At 34.7% G+C, this 14,561-nt stretch overlaps 1 protein-coding gene across 1 annotated transcript; it reads left to right on the top strand.

The window, feature by feature from the left end:
- The first annotated feature begins 4,489 nt into the window (after window positions 1-4,489).
- Window positions 4,490-7,803, top strand: mrps16 (mitochondrial ribosomal protein S16). The gene is made up of 4 exons (XM_079597322.1): window positions 4,490-4,680; window positions 4,796-4,822; window positions 6,268-6,528; window positions 7,658-7,803. Exons 2-4 carry the CDS (start codon window positions 4,810-4,812, stop codon window positions 7,771-7,773), a joined length of 390 nt encoding a protein of 129 aa, XP_079453448.1. The 5' UTR covers window positions 4,490-4,680; window positions 4,796-4,809; the 3' UTR covers window positions 7,774-7,803.
- The last annotated feature ends 6,758 nt before the right edge of the window (window positions 7,804-14,561 follow it).

Genomic DNA, 14,561 nt, shown 5'->3' with positions numbered 1-14,561 from the left:
ATTGAATACAGCAATCTAAATCTATCTAAAGTTGGTCTTTAGGGTTAGAAAAACATATTGCAGCAAATCCTCTGTAAAGGAGTCATTGCTCTGCCCAGAACACCATGGACATTAACTGATATCAAGATCTATTGACCCAAATTAAGATCCTGCTGTGTTCCTGATTACCCCTTTTGACATCCTTGTGGTGGGATAAAATTGCAATTTTCTTAAAAATGAGCCCATTCTGTTCAGTTTCTTTCTTTTTAACAAAAAAAAAAAAAAAACGAAACAAAATCAGACAAGAACACTGTTGTGTCACATATATAAAAATCTAAGATTCAAAATCCAAATAAAAAAATCTAAATCAGGTTTTATGATTTATAATACGAAATGTTATTAAATGATTAGATTTAATTCAGTTAAAAAAAGGAAAAAAAATCTTCAACATCCTGCTGTATTTTTAGGTTACTACTAAAAAAAGCACATTTGTGACATTACAAAGAAAAACCCATGTACATATACAGTCCTAAAGGTTCCCAAAGGTGTTTTCACAGCGATGCCATAGAAGAACCATTGTTGGTTCCCCAAAGAACCTTTCAACAGTTCTTAAAAGAACCTTTTTTTCTTAGTGTGAATATAATTTGAACAATCTAAAGAACCTTTTGTGGAATGGAAAGGTTCCATGAAATGTTCATCAATGCCGACAAAGAACCTTTATTTTTAAGAATGTAGATGCTTTTTATCATGCTAGTTTATTTGTCATTCAGATGTGAAGAATGCCTCAGATGTATTGCACTCCATTCGCTAGATTTATGTATGTTTTTGAAGAAAACGACCTTGGTTTTCTACAAAACTGTCTTTGTGATCTCAGGGAAACTTCAGACGAACAGGGCCATATCCTCTTGCGTCCTGCAAACTGAAGTCTGACCTCTTGAACTTGCGCGCTCAAAGTGTGATCAGGTCGCGACCCAGCGGGGAGGTCACAGCGAGTTAAGTATCTTTCTTAAACGCAGGGGTGAGAGCTCTTATCTTTAATGAAGTGTGACTATCCTGCGCTGCCACTGTCTGGCCTGACCGCCCTCTCGGCTAAAGGCACGCTATGAAGAGGAGACGAGATCTCATCTAATCTGCCCAACTCAAGAAAAAGAGAAGGCTTTTACATCCATAAAGCCCTTCAACGGGAATGATTTGTTTCCATCATCCTCCAGGACAAATCTACGTGCAGAAGGCCACTCAAACTGATCTGATCGTGGCATCACTGGAATCGTTCTCTCATCTCTTTCATTTACAGATGCCACATTCACATGCAAATTGCTTGATTAAGGCCGTTTACTAAAGTTTATATTAAGATAAACGTAAGATTACATCAAGAAACAAAGTAAAATGGTTTGACGTTGCAATGTTACAACTCTTGGATTGTTGCCATTTGTATGAATAATAATATAGAACCTATTTGACTTATAATTGCAATACATTTAAACGGTTTGCCAAACAAACTTGCTATGCATAAATGTAATATCATGAGTACTTCGGTTTGGTCAATGCGATGTTTGGTTTACATGCCGTTATTGTATATTTAATATTTACTTACCCAATCAATACAGTGAAAAATGCGGTATAACCGTTTCTGTTTACACCCTCTGATACAGAAGTGTATAGATCTGCAAATCAAACATTAATTAAAAGTTACAAACATTAATGTATAAGCTTATGTTTTGCTCTTAAATAAAAGAGTCATGAGACTCTCACAAACCTTAATAACATGTGATAAACATGCCGAGATGTCTTAATCAGTGACATCCCTCTTTTCACCAGAATGAAGGAAACTCTCTGTTTGCCCATGATGAAAGTGGCAGGATCCATTTTGCATGCAGTCCGAATTAGTTTCAGTGAATCCGTCCACAAGCCCATGACAGATAAAACAGATCATTTGATCCATGACTCGTGAAGCCAAACTCTCTTCACCCTAGAAGATAACAGATCACATGCTCACACTTAAAACAGTCAGATCTGTAAAACATGCAGGTATATAATATCAGTTATATTAATGAGGAGATCCCTTAACTGGATATTCTTACTCCCAGTTTTAATCAAAGCAAATAAAGGCCTTTAAAATAACTATGAAGACACTGAACATGTTGGTCCATTTGTGACAACTTGCCCCATGTAGCTGGTATCTTGTCACAATAGGATCTTGTGTAAACACAATTATGAAACACAGCAATTCGTGAAAAGACAGACAATAAAGTTTTTCTATCTATCTATCTATCTAAAAAGCAAAAATAAAAAAGGTTGCATAAAAAAAAATAATGCATTGTTTTGGACAACAGATATTGTAATATATTGTATAAAAGTGCAAGAAAACAGGACAACTTGCCCCAAGTCAGTTCAATCATTTGTTTAATATCTATCATACTCCAGTGCATACAGTACATTGATTTAATGTATGTCAATGTGGTTACTAACTATTAGCACGAACATGATGGTGTTTGAATCCAACTTTTAAAACAACTACTAAACAACAAACACATATGAGCATTTAGAGACGCTTGAGTCAAAATCTTATAGTTACCAAAATATAGTCCATAACCAGCTTCTGTCTCCACCACACCATAATGATAAAAGCAGATTAAAATCATTACGATGAAATGGTGGCATATAATAAGTCAATCATCTTGGATTGTATTAGTGATGATGAGCATAATACATTTGATTTGATTATTTTCTATTCATTCTGGGGTTTATTTATTGACTTAAATCAATATTAATTTGATATTTGGTACAGAAACAGTGGATTCAAGTTGCAAAACTGAAGCATTTCTTTATACAGATTTATGATGCATGCACAGTTTCCATCTCTGCTGTGGTCTCATTGCAAAGATGAAGATGAAGATGATCAACTTAAACAAATCATTTACCCAATTACTAAACTTCTAGATGATTTGACACTGGCTCAACCACTTATCATATAAACATATAGAAGAGGGAATATCAAAATCGTGTTCCCTGCTTGTTGTTTTAAACAGACCTTGTCCTTAAGTGAGGAATTCTCTTTTTTCTGGTGCGTTATCTGGTCACCCGAAGAAGCTGGGAAGGACAGTCACGGATGATTACGGCCTTAAAAGCTTGTCTTATGGTCCACAGGAGCATGAGATCTTCACAAGAGCATCACACACACATGAAAAGAATGGGAGTTTTCAGCTCAACTTTCTCTGCTGATCCACCATAAAAGATGCATTTGGTTTGCCCCGCATATCTGTTCATTCACTCTTTATTCATTTAAATACTTACTTCAACTTTCCAGGGCAAGTTTAATGACGATGCACTTTATAAAACAGTGATGTGGCAGTACAACTTAGAGCTGGGCTTTTCCATGCTGGTGTGATACTTTAGTTGTCTGACGGTGAAAATAATATCAAAACCGGTCAAAATTTTGGAAATATTACTATTTTTAAAGTCTCTTATGCTCATTCAGCCTGCATTTATTTGATCAAAAATACAGATAAAATAGTACTATTGTGAAATATTATTACAATTTAAAATAATGGTCTTCGGTTTTAATATATTTTAAAATATAATTTATTCCTGTGATCAAAGATGAATTATCAGCATCATTAATCCAGTCTTCAGTGTCACATGATCCTTCAGAAATCAGTATAATGCAGATTTATTATCAATGTTAGAAACAGTTGTGCTGCCTAATATTTTTTTATAACCTGTGATATTTTTTTCTGGATTCGTTGATAAATAAAAGTAAAAAAGAACAGCATTTATTCAAAATATAAATCTTTGTAACAATATACACTACCGTTAAAGTTTGGGTTCAGTCATTTTTTTCTTTCTTTTTTCAAAGAAGATTTTATTTTTATTCAGCACGGATGTGTTAAATTATAGTAAAGATTTAAGTTAGAAAATATTTCTATTTTGAATAAATGCTGTTCTTTTAAACTTTGTATTTATCCAAACAAAAACAAACAAAAAAAAAACAAAAAAACATAAGCAGCACTTAATGTTTCCAACATTGATAATAAATCATATTAGAGTGATTTCTGAAGGATCATGTGACACTGAAGACTGGAGTAATGATGCTGAAAACTCAGTTTTGATCACAGAAATAAATTACATTTTAAAGTCGCTTGTATTTAGAAAATTATATTTAATGATATTTAATTTAATATGTATTAAATCTTTATTCAATAAATAAATATTTATAAGCAATAAAGATTTATTTTAAAATATAAAAAATAGTAATGTTTCCAAACCTTTGACCGGAACTGTACGTCTGAATCATAGGTCTGAATAAATCATGGAATAAATAAACTATTTGCTAATTCGTGTTTTCAAAAAGCAAAACAGGTCTTCGTAGAACAATACCGCCACCTAGTGTCTATACTTATCACATTACACCTACGCAGCGTAGAAACATGAATATTAATGACGCTACGCTGCGGTAGCGTTACATTCCTAGAACGTACTGACGACACGTAACGTACTTAATATTCATAAGCAAAGCCTTTGCCATTGTAGCATCAAGAAACACTTCCGGTCCGCAAGAAAAACATGTCGGCGCCCTTGCGAATGTCATGTTGTTGATCGACTGTCTTCATATTGTATGTGTTCAAGCGCTACCACTAACACGTTAAGCTTATATTTCATAATAGTACAGACGTTTCTGCATGCAGTTACCGGATTTATAAGGTATGTGGGGGTTTTACGCGAAAACCGGTTCATATTACGCATGCTCTCAATTATTTTAGTTTGTCATATGGTATTTTATATGTTCTGTTTACTCACTATATTTTGTTGTCAACAGGGAATCTGTCAATCATGGTCCATTTGTGTAAGTACTGTTAATGCTATGGCTCTCTATTTTGGTCCTGGAGACTCACATTTGGGATGTTTAACGTTACTAATCTAATGCTGTCGGATAAATCCTAACTTACTTCGCACATCTGAAGTCGTGATCTTATCGCATTCAAAGTTTGACTTGAGAGGGCGTTCGTGTCCTATTTATTAACTAGGGAACTAGTATTTACGATAATTCCAGTAGCACGTGAAGGCAGCATAACACACAAGATTCAACTGAACATCTGAAGTGGAGACTCCATATTCTGAAATGTGTGTCAAATAAAAAAGGCACCTAAAATGTATCATCCAGGACCTCACACTGTAAAAAAATGGATAAAATTAAATATGCAGAATCTCACTTGGGCCAATTGAAAAATTTAGATGTGACCACCAGTCATTAGAAAATGTAAAATTTTTACAGTGCAGTATTACTGCTTTACTTCAGAATTAAAGCCTCATGTTTATGATACAAAACACTTCTCAAAATGCTGCTCTAGTGAAAAATAAATAGCATAAAATAAATGTATTTCAAATTAATTCAGGTATATACCACCACAAACAAATACATTTTCATATTCATGTAGGCTACTTAATATAAATACCCTGCAATCGTACTTTTGGTATACTAAATTAATATACTTAAAGTCTTCTAAATGGGAACAAATCATTTTGTACTTAAAGAGATATTGTACCAAAAAGAGCCAGGATTTTTTTTTTAAATATAACTTTCGGCTGAAAGAAGAAAGACATATTCACCTAGGATGGCTTAAGTAAATGATGGGATTATTTTAATTTTTAGGTGAAATATCCCTTTAAGTACAAAATTAGTTCCAATCTATCCCTATGTAACTATCCCTTTAATGCAAAAATAGTACTGAGGTCCAACTAAAGATATACTTAAGTATATTTGATTGTGGTAAGGTGGAACTATTGCAAGTACGCTTTAGGTACACTTTAAATATCTTGCATTTAAAGACTGATATTATACAGTGATCATACTATCCTTGTACTAATAGTGGTATTAAAACATTTTAAATAAGCTTAATATTAAGAAATATGCATTGTGCAATAAAGTACTCCAAATAAAGTTTTACTATATTTATACCAGTTAGTCTCAAGCAATATGTTAAAGGTCCCATTTGATTGTGTTTACAGTGTGCAATATAACATGTGTTCATGTTTCGCATGTAAAAAAACATAGTATTTTTCACAAAATGTACTTATCTGTATACGGCTGTTTTCACTGTCCTAAAAACGGGCTGATTACTTCCTTGTTCTATGAAGTCCCTCCTTCAGAAATACGTAACGAGTTCAACATTACACACTAGCTAAAGTTAAAAAAATGGGATCACGAAGAACGGGACCTTTAATGAATTTGTAGTATACTTAGTATGAAGTAATATTTAAAATAAAGTGTATTTATTGTCTTTGTCTTAGCATCTTTCCTGCTCAAGAAATATCACGGTGGGCATGTGGTCATCAGGCTGGCATTAGGAGGCGTCACTAACAGACCTTTCTACCGCATTGTGGCTGCTTATAACAAACGGGCGAGAGACGGTAAATATATCGAGCAGCTGGGCTCATATGACCCTCTCCCGAACAATCATAATGAAAAACTCGTCGCCTTCAATTACGAAAGGATCAAGTACTGGATTGGATGCGGCGCCCATACGACGACACCAGTGGCCAAACTTCTAGGTAAGGAGAATTCTTACTTATTTAGCCTCCTTGTTAGAACGCCTGACTCTCATGCCGGAGACCCGGGTGGAGGGGTTACATTGGTGCCGTGACCCGGATGGGAGTGAGGTTTAGGGGGGTGAGTGTAACGGAGGCCAGCTAGTAGTTCCTGTGCGAGTAAACCTCACTCCTCTGATCTCAATAGGCGCTCTAGCGACAGACGCTAGAGGCTGCAGTCTTTAGCCTCCTTGTTAGAACGCCTGAAGGTGCATGCACACTACAAGCAACAAAGCGACACGTTACCATTCATTTCAATGGGGAGCGGGCGTTTTCCGGCGACACGCGCGATCGCGGCCGTTGGCGACCTGATGGCGCGTATCTGGTAGCGACAAAGTTGAAATGTGTTTAACTTTATGCAAATGAAGAGCTACTTTCGGGAGCGACAACCAATAGGAGTGAAGTCAGTGGAGCGCACGTGATCATCCGTCACTCTCTGACAGAGGCAAGTTGAACGAGAAGCTAATTTTAGCAGTCAGAAACTGTGCTATAAGTTGTGATGTATCTCCGTGTGCATACAGTGGTGTTCACAGTACTGACTCAGAGCCTGACTGGTTTCGTGGACCCATATAGACCGGTATTTGCCCGTTTGTTGCAATTAAATAGCCGCGATGGCAAAAAGCACTCACAGTTTCTCGTTCATCTTTAATATTATGCATGTTATACTGATTCCATTTATATTTAGAATTTTCCTTCCAAAATGTTTGTTTGTAGTGGCAAGAAAACGGATTTGTTGTCTACAACATGGAGAAACATCCGTGAATGTCACTCACAAACATTACTAGGCAACCAGTAGCGGGAACGCCCACTAGCGACCTCACCGCCAGCCACTGGCGACCTGCAGCGACAAAGTCACTTGTAGTGTGCACGCACCTTTACTCTCATGCCGGAGACCCGGGTTCGAGACCCGCACGGAGCGGGGTGAGAAGGACCCGGGTTCGAGACCCGCACGGAGCGGGGTGAGAAGGACCCGGGTGGAGGAGTTACACTTATTTCATTTGAAAACAATGCTTAGTGATTACAGCAAAAGTCAAGTCACCTGATAACACAAATCACACATTCTGTGACACTGATCCTTTTTTTCTCCTTGTAGGATTGGCTGGATTTTTCCCACTGCATCCAATGACAATAACGGAAGCAGACCGGAGACAGAAAGCCAGTTCGACAGAAGAAGTTAAAACAGACAGTCAAGACCAAGTGGAGCTGTAAAACCAAAATAAAGTGTTTATGTGTGCTTTGCATCGCTGTAGTGTTTTTTGTTGTTGTTAATATTTGAATGGTTTTGACAACAAGCTTCAGCATAGGTTTAAACAATACGCGTGATTCAGATTTCCATGTTACCCAATAAAATATAAAACAGTTTGGAAGATAAGAGCCTGAAAGTGAATTCTGTAATCATTAAACTGTTGTAAACACGTTCTCACGTCACTGAGAACCAATGATCAGCTAACAAAAGAAATTAATAAATGATCTGGCCCGGGGAAACTAAACTTAAAGTGGAAATGAACACTGTTCTTTGTTTAATTTCAGGTCACCGGATCTGATCCTATAAATGTCTACACACAATTGTGTAACTCCTTTATAGCCTTGTACTGATGTATATAGCTGTATACACCCATGTACTGGTATTAAATTATTTGTCAGAGGGCACAAATTCTTTCTGAGGTGAGCTTATTAAATACAAGAGTAATAAATATAAGCTATAAACCCAGCAAATGCATTGTGTAAGTCTATTACGTACTTAAATCAACTGAGGGATGCTGGACAGTGCTTGTTAATGGACACACGCCCGGCTCTTACACTGTACATGTTTTTTAGTGAGTCATCTGAAGTAGTCTCATTCTTTTGTCATATACTAGTGAAAATATTACATTTTGCTTGGCTCTTTACTTTAAATGACTTGAAATATGTAAATTGTTTAGAAGAACGTACTGTTGAGACCATGAAGTTACAGTGCAAATGTAGTGAATCTGATTGCTGTTGGAAAGATAAGATGCAATACTGTTTGAATACTGGTTTCTTATCTTTTATGGTGGTTGTAAAACACATGAATAGTGTAATTCAATTTACCAATGGCGTGTCAAAAGGCTTTATGGATGGCTGTGTGTTTTGACTTGCACGAGTAAAGCAGCTGAAATAGAATTGTGCTTTTGTTTTATTGAATCTGAATGTAATAGTATTATATAAAACTATTGCAGCTCAACTCTGCTGGCAAGCCAGAATACATGCATAATACGTTATGAAGTACGTTAGAAATGCACAATTGTTTTTATTTTGTGTTGCCTATATATAAAAGTATAAGACAGAAGGTTAAAATATGAAATCTATCAAGAAAAAGATTTCTCAAACTTCACTCTTGGACACTCAGTGTTGTTTTTGACTAAAACAACAACAACAAAATATTTATTGAAATAAGTTCAAGTAAAATAAAATAAAAATCTATATATATATATAATAAAATATTATATATTAAGTAAATTAAAATACAATACAGATTTACACAAAGTTTGCAAAATATTTACATAGAAAAAATGCAATGAGTTTAAAATATATAAACAAACCCAATAAGGACTAAAAATCGAGATCTATATCATTAATTAATTAAAACAAGTACACATGTCCGTCAGCATGAAAATATAAATAATATATATTTTATATATAATATATAAAAATTACTTATTTATAAGTATAAAAAAATATAAATATTAGATGAAAATCATAAACTAAAAAAAAACATTTGATTAAAAAATTTGATAAGTTGAGGTTGAAGTACTAAAATGAACTAAAACTGGGATAAAATTGCTAAATAGAAATATATTTGTAACATTTAAAAAAAATGACAAAAGCACCACTAAATCAAACTAAAATGAAATATAATATATAAAAATAAAAGCTAATTCAAATAAATTCATAAATACTATAATAGTATATAAATAATTCATAAATACTAGTCTATAAATCATTCTAACATAACATTTGTGTTGGCTAGGCAACGTGATGAGAACCTGATAGGGATCAGTCAATACAAAACACTCAGAGTTTGTCTTCTAAAAGTTCAAAGAGTCCTCACCCTGAAATAGACCACATGTCCACGTGGAACGAGGAAACGAATCAGATTTACCTATGTCAACTCGCCGCTTTTTACAGCTTGATATCAGCTTGTTTTACTCAATATTTATACAGTTGTGTTACTTATTGCTGCTATCTTAAATTGAAATATCTTGTAAAAACGACAATTAAAAGTCATAACAGTTCTCAATTCTTCAGCCACACGATGCAAACTACAAATTAAATTAATCACACTACTTCAAAAAATGCATTCATATAAATGTAACAAATTATTATTTATTCAAAAAAGATTATTTAAATTATTCAAAATAATTTCCGAGAATTAATGGAAGATTTAAGCAAGGCTTGACTTCAAATGAAATGTAAAATTTAAAGCAATAAATACAAGTGTATCAAACTATTTGTATGTATAATCATACACTGGAGGTAAAAAAAAAGAAAACCTAGAAAGCCTGTGACAAAAAAGGATGCTTTGTGGAAGACAATACACTTTCTACAAACTCTTTTAATTTGAAATAAGCAACAAAAATAAGCACAGCACTCTAAAAAATGCTGGGTTGTTTCAACCCAATTTTGGGTCAAATATGGACAAACCCAGCCATTGGGTTACATTTTTAACCCAACGTTTGGGTTTGTCCATATTTGACCCAAAGCATTTTTTAGAGTGTGAAACTTACACAAGAACATCAGTCAGAGTCACTGTTCACCGTCCCTAAAGTGTTCAGGCCCGTCTAGCTCTTCAAACTATTAGCCACTGTCGCTTTTGTCTTGCTTATGGGGACACTTTCCCCCGGTTTCTCAAAAAAATGATTTTGTGGTGAAGTAATTCACTCTAAAAAATGCTGGATTGTTTCAACCCAATTTTGGGTCAAATATGGACAAACCCAAACGTTGGGTTAAAAATGTAATTTAAAAATGTAACCCAACGGCTGGGTTTGTCCATATTTGACCGAAAATTGGGTTGAAACAACCCAGCATTTTTTAGAGTGTACCCAAAAAAAAACTATGTAATTTACATGAAAAAGTTAGTTCAGGCAAGCATTTAAAAAACTAAATAAATTCCATATTTGTATTCAATTCAAGCGTGTAGAAATGAAAGCGTAAATATCAACATTATAAAATTAAGTAAAATGACTCAACTTTTCTGATACTGTTGTTCCCATCATGCACTGGGCCTTGAATAATTAATGAGGTTGATTTTTCACTGTTTTCCAGCTGTATTTACAGTGTTCTAACATCGCTTTTGTTGTTAGGATTAGTAACTTGCCATTTTATGACATATGGAGTTCATTTTCCACTCAACATGACACATTTAAACACAAAACGATCCATCAAATGTTACCGTCATTGTGTATTGTCTACCAGGTCTCTGGTTTCAGATGATATGTGACTCGTTTCTATTGTATTAATTACTGAGATGTTTCTAAGTAAAGCATTTACTTTAAAAGTGTGGTTTAGTTCAATGTTGTATTTTTTGAGTGAAATGTAGCAAAGGAAACTTCAACTACATAGATATTACTCAACCTTTTACTAGCGAAGTTAAAATAACTTATTTTGTTTGTTACTTTCACTTAGTTAAGTAGAGTTTACTTAATTTTATATGTGAAATTTACTTAAAAATATGCGTGTGAAATTAACTTTTTTTTTCACTTTTTTTTTTCAGTTCCAATCCTAGACGTTTGAGCCGTTTCAACTGAAAGTACACACTGACATATCTTAAAACATGCCAGTGCAATTGTTTTTCTTAGCACATTTATAAAAGGTACTTAAAATATCCTAATTGAATTACGGTCTAATATTCAGATATAATCCTAAAATATGACCATCACTGTTTCTTAAGAGCTGTTTTATGAATTGAACTTATTCCATTTATTGATTAACTTTACACAGTTATTGAACCAAACTGGATCAACACTGAACTGATTAATGACTGAATGATGACTGTTTACTATTGTCTTTCTCAGAGCTGCGCACAGCAGAACTTCATCCTGTTTGCATCATTTAATCATTATTTTTCTCTTTATCACTGTAAAGCTTGCTTTGAAACAATCTTGGTTTCATTTCCCAAAAGCAGACTCAGACTGGGAACCAGTTGACTGCTGTCGTAGATTTTTTCCCTACAACTATCTACGTATCTGGGTCTCGTCTCCAATCGACGTCCCGTAACGTCTTCCGTCGACGTATAGTCTATACTCCAGTGAGTCTACAGTCGACTTCATCCGAGTTCCCTAACTCTAACTTACTCCCCTAACTATCTTGCTGCAGCAATAATGACAGACAGACTTCAGCAAATGTCCTCTAAACGCTTTAATCACGGGCCGAGATCTCAGACTAATTCCATTGAGAATCCCACCAGCTAAAATAATACAACAGTTTTTTATAGAATAAGGAGGTATGGCAAAATGACATGAAACATTACATAATTTCCCCACAATTTGATTGGTTCTTCATATGCAAACCCTTCTGTTACTAGGTAAAGTAAACTTTGTTTTAAAGGGGTGGTGTAATGCCCTTTTCACAAGATGTAAAATAAGTCTCTGATGTCCCCAGAGTGTGTGTGTGAAGTTTTAGCTCAAAACATCCCACAGATATTTTTATTAGGGCTGCGCAATATATTGAATTTATCGAAATATCGCAAATGTATATATCGCAATATGCATATCGCAACAGCTTGCAATAAATGGGGTCATGAACAAAAGACAAAGTTTTTTTTAGCATTAATAAGTATCAGGATATATTTAATTCATACAGTGAAAACTAAGCAATGTTTTATTTTTATATTTTATGATTCAGTATCTTTTATTAAATAAACCTAATGTAGGATAACCTGAAACCCTGTGGTTTACACTGATGTTAAAATAACACTTCTTATGCTACAGTAAAACACTGATGTTCACTTTCAGAAGTTATAAGGATGTTTTCTTGTCATAAAAAGAATGTGAAACACATGTAGGTTATATCATTTTAAATATATTTTAAAGATAATTTAAGTTTAGTTTACACACTTTAAGCATTATCGTATCGCATATCGAATATCGCATTATTTAAGGAGTTATCGCATTTTTCTTCAATATCGCACAGCCCTAATTTTTATATAACATGTTAAAATTGTCACTTTTTAAGGGTGAGCAAAAACGCACCGTTTTGTGTCTGTCCCTTTAAATGCAAATGAGCCGCTGCTCCCGGCACAGGGGGCGGAGCTTCAACAGCTTGAACTCACACACACATGCACTGAAATTTTCAAAACCTTTTAGCCTTTTATGATCAAACCGGAGTCAGACAATGATGGAGAGACTCAAGAAGAAGTGACAACATGTAGAAGCAACAGGACATTTCTGAATGGTTAGTTGATGAATTTATGCAGCTGATGTGTAGTTATCTTCTAGTCATTGATTAGCATATTCTGTCTTGATCATCTATAAATCGTGTTCTGGGGGCGGGGTTTATGTAAATTCTAGGGTTGGTGATGTCACTAATCCGGGAGGAATGTCGTGTAGTTCCTACCAGCCGTTTGTTGTAGACCTTAAAAATTGCTTTTTAAGGACTGATATTTGCAAAGGAGCAAATATCTCCCTTTGCTTTGAACTTTGAGCTTCGTAACTTAGCAGATGTTCAAACAGCAACATTACACACTAACTAAAGTTAAAAAAGTGAAATCATAATCATCCACCCCTTTTACGGTTTCAAACCTAGACATGCGTCTAGTTTCATTTCCCATATTTGTTATTTTTACACTCACCAAAGTCACGAGTTTTCACCAAAGAGTTTGTAAACCTACAACATTCAAAAACATATGATTGTTGTTCCTGCAAGAAAAATAAATGTTAAAAAAATCTATCACACTGCTCAGCTAAACACACCAGTTTGTCCAGGCTAGGAGAACATCTTAAACCAGCTAAGACTAGCAATCCAGCTGAGGCTGGTTTAAACAGGGTGAGTGTGTTTGTTAGGTATGTTTTTGTATTTCTTGAAAATGTTTAATGTTAAAATCGACTGAGAATACAGAACGCTTCGATCCATTGTTTGAGCTCACCTCCCGTGTGAGGGATAAACAATGCAATGTCTCTAAACCATCAATTAGCTCTCAGCACAGATTTAAAGGTGTTTCCTCCACGGTATCTGTTTGTCATTTCCGTGGAAATGGCCTTTGGTTCAATGCAATATATATGACTAAGGATATTCTTAATGACTCAAAAACGTGTTAGATAGCAAAAAGGTGTGGAAGACATGACCATAGGTCAAGGACCGACATACTGTACTGTAAAGTCATTCATTGTTTCCCTGTGGTTGCCCTAAGAAATGGATTAACAAAGTTGAATGTTGCTATTTATAGAATTTCACAAGGAGGAAGGAACACACATCAAGTATTACATTTCAAGCTTAACTCGTCCTGCATTTTTTATGCGATAAACATAAATTATATTTCAAATTATGTGGCTGGTTGAGGAGAGGTGTTGCTGATTTATGACTTTTTTTCTGGCAGACGATAAAACGGGTGGAAAAATCACTGCAGGATTGACGTGCGCAATATTTATGCACATCCTAGCAACCGCATATCAACTTCTCAGGTTAACTGTTAAACTGATTAGTTTGTGAAGAGTGTAACATGATAATGTGACACAGTCATTTAACCCTCGGTTGCCTATTAGGCTATAACAAAAACTGTTGAATGTAAAACAAAGCATCAACTCAAAAGACAAGCGTCCAGTCCTCTATATCTCCAGTCTGTGTAGTTTTGGGAAACAATTCATTTGGATCTTTGAATGCCAAACTTTCAGGTAATCTTTGGCTCTTTTTAGAGTGATAAACTGCCTATTATATTCACTTATTATTTATTATTCACCTTAAAGACAGACAAAATGTTAAATAACTACGGTTGTTTTAAATTGAATTGAAATGCGTGAACTGGAATAGCCAATGAACTGAAA

The sequence above is a fragment of the Phoxinus phoxinus genome (genome assembly GCF_949152265.1).
Source record: "Phoxinus phoxinus genome assembly, chromosome: 22".
NCBI lineage: Eukaryota > Metazoa > Chordata > Actinopteri > Cypriniformes > Leuciscidae > Phoxinus > Phoxinus phoxinus.
This window is presented reverse-complemented; position numbering and strand designations above follow the sequence as displayed.

Coding starts and splice junctions, on each gene's coding strand:
- mrps16 (XM_079597322.1), top strand. Junction 6,529..7,657: donor ACCAGTGGCCAAACTTCTAG/GTAAGGAGAATT, acceptor TTCTCCTTGTAG/GATTGGCTGGATTTTTCCCA.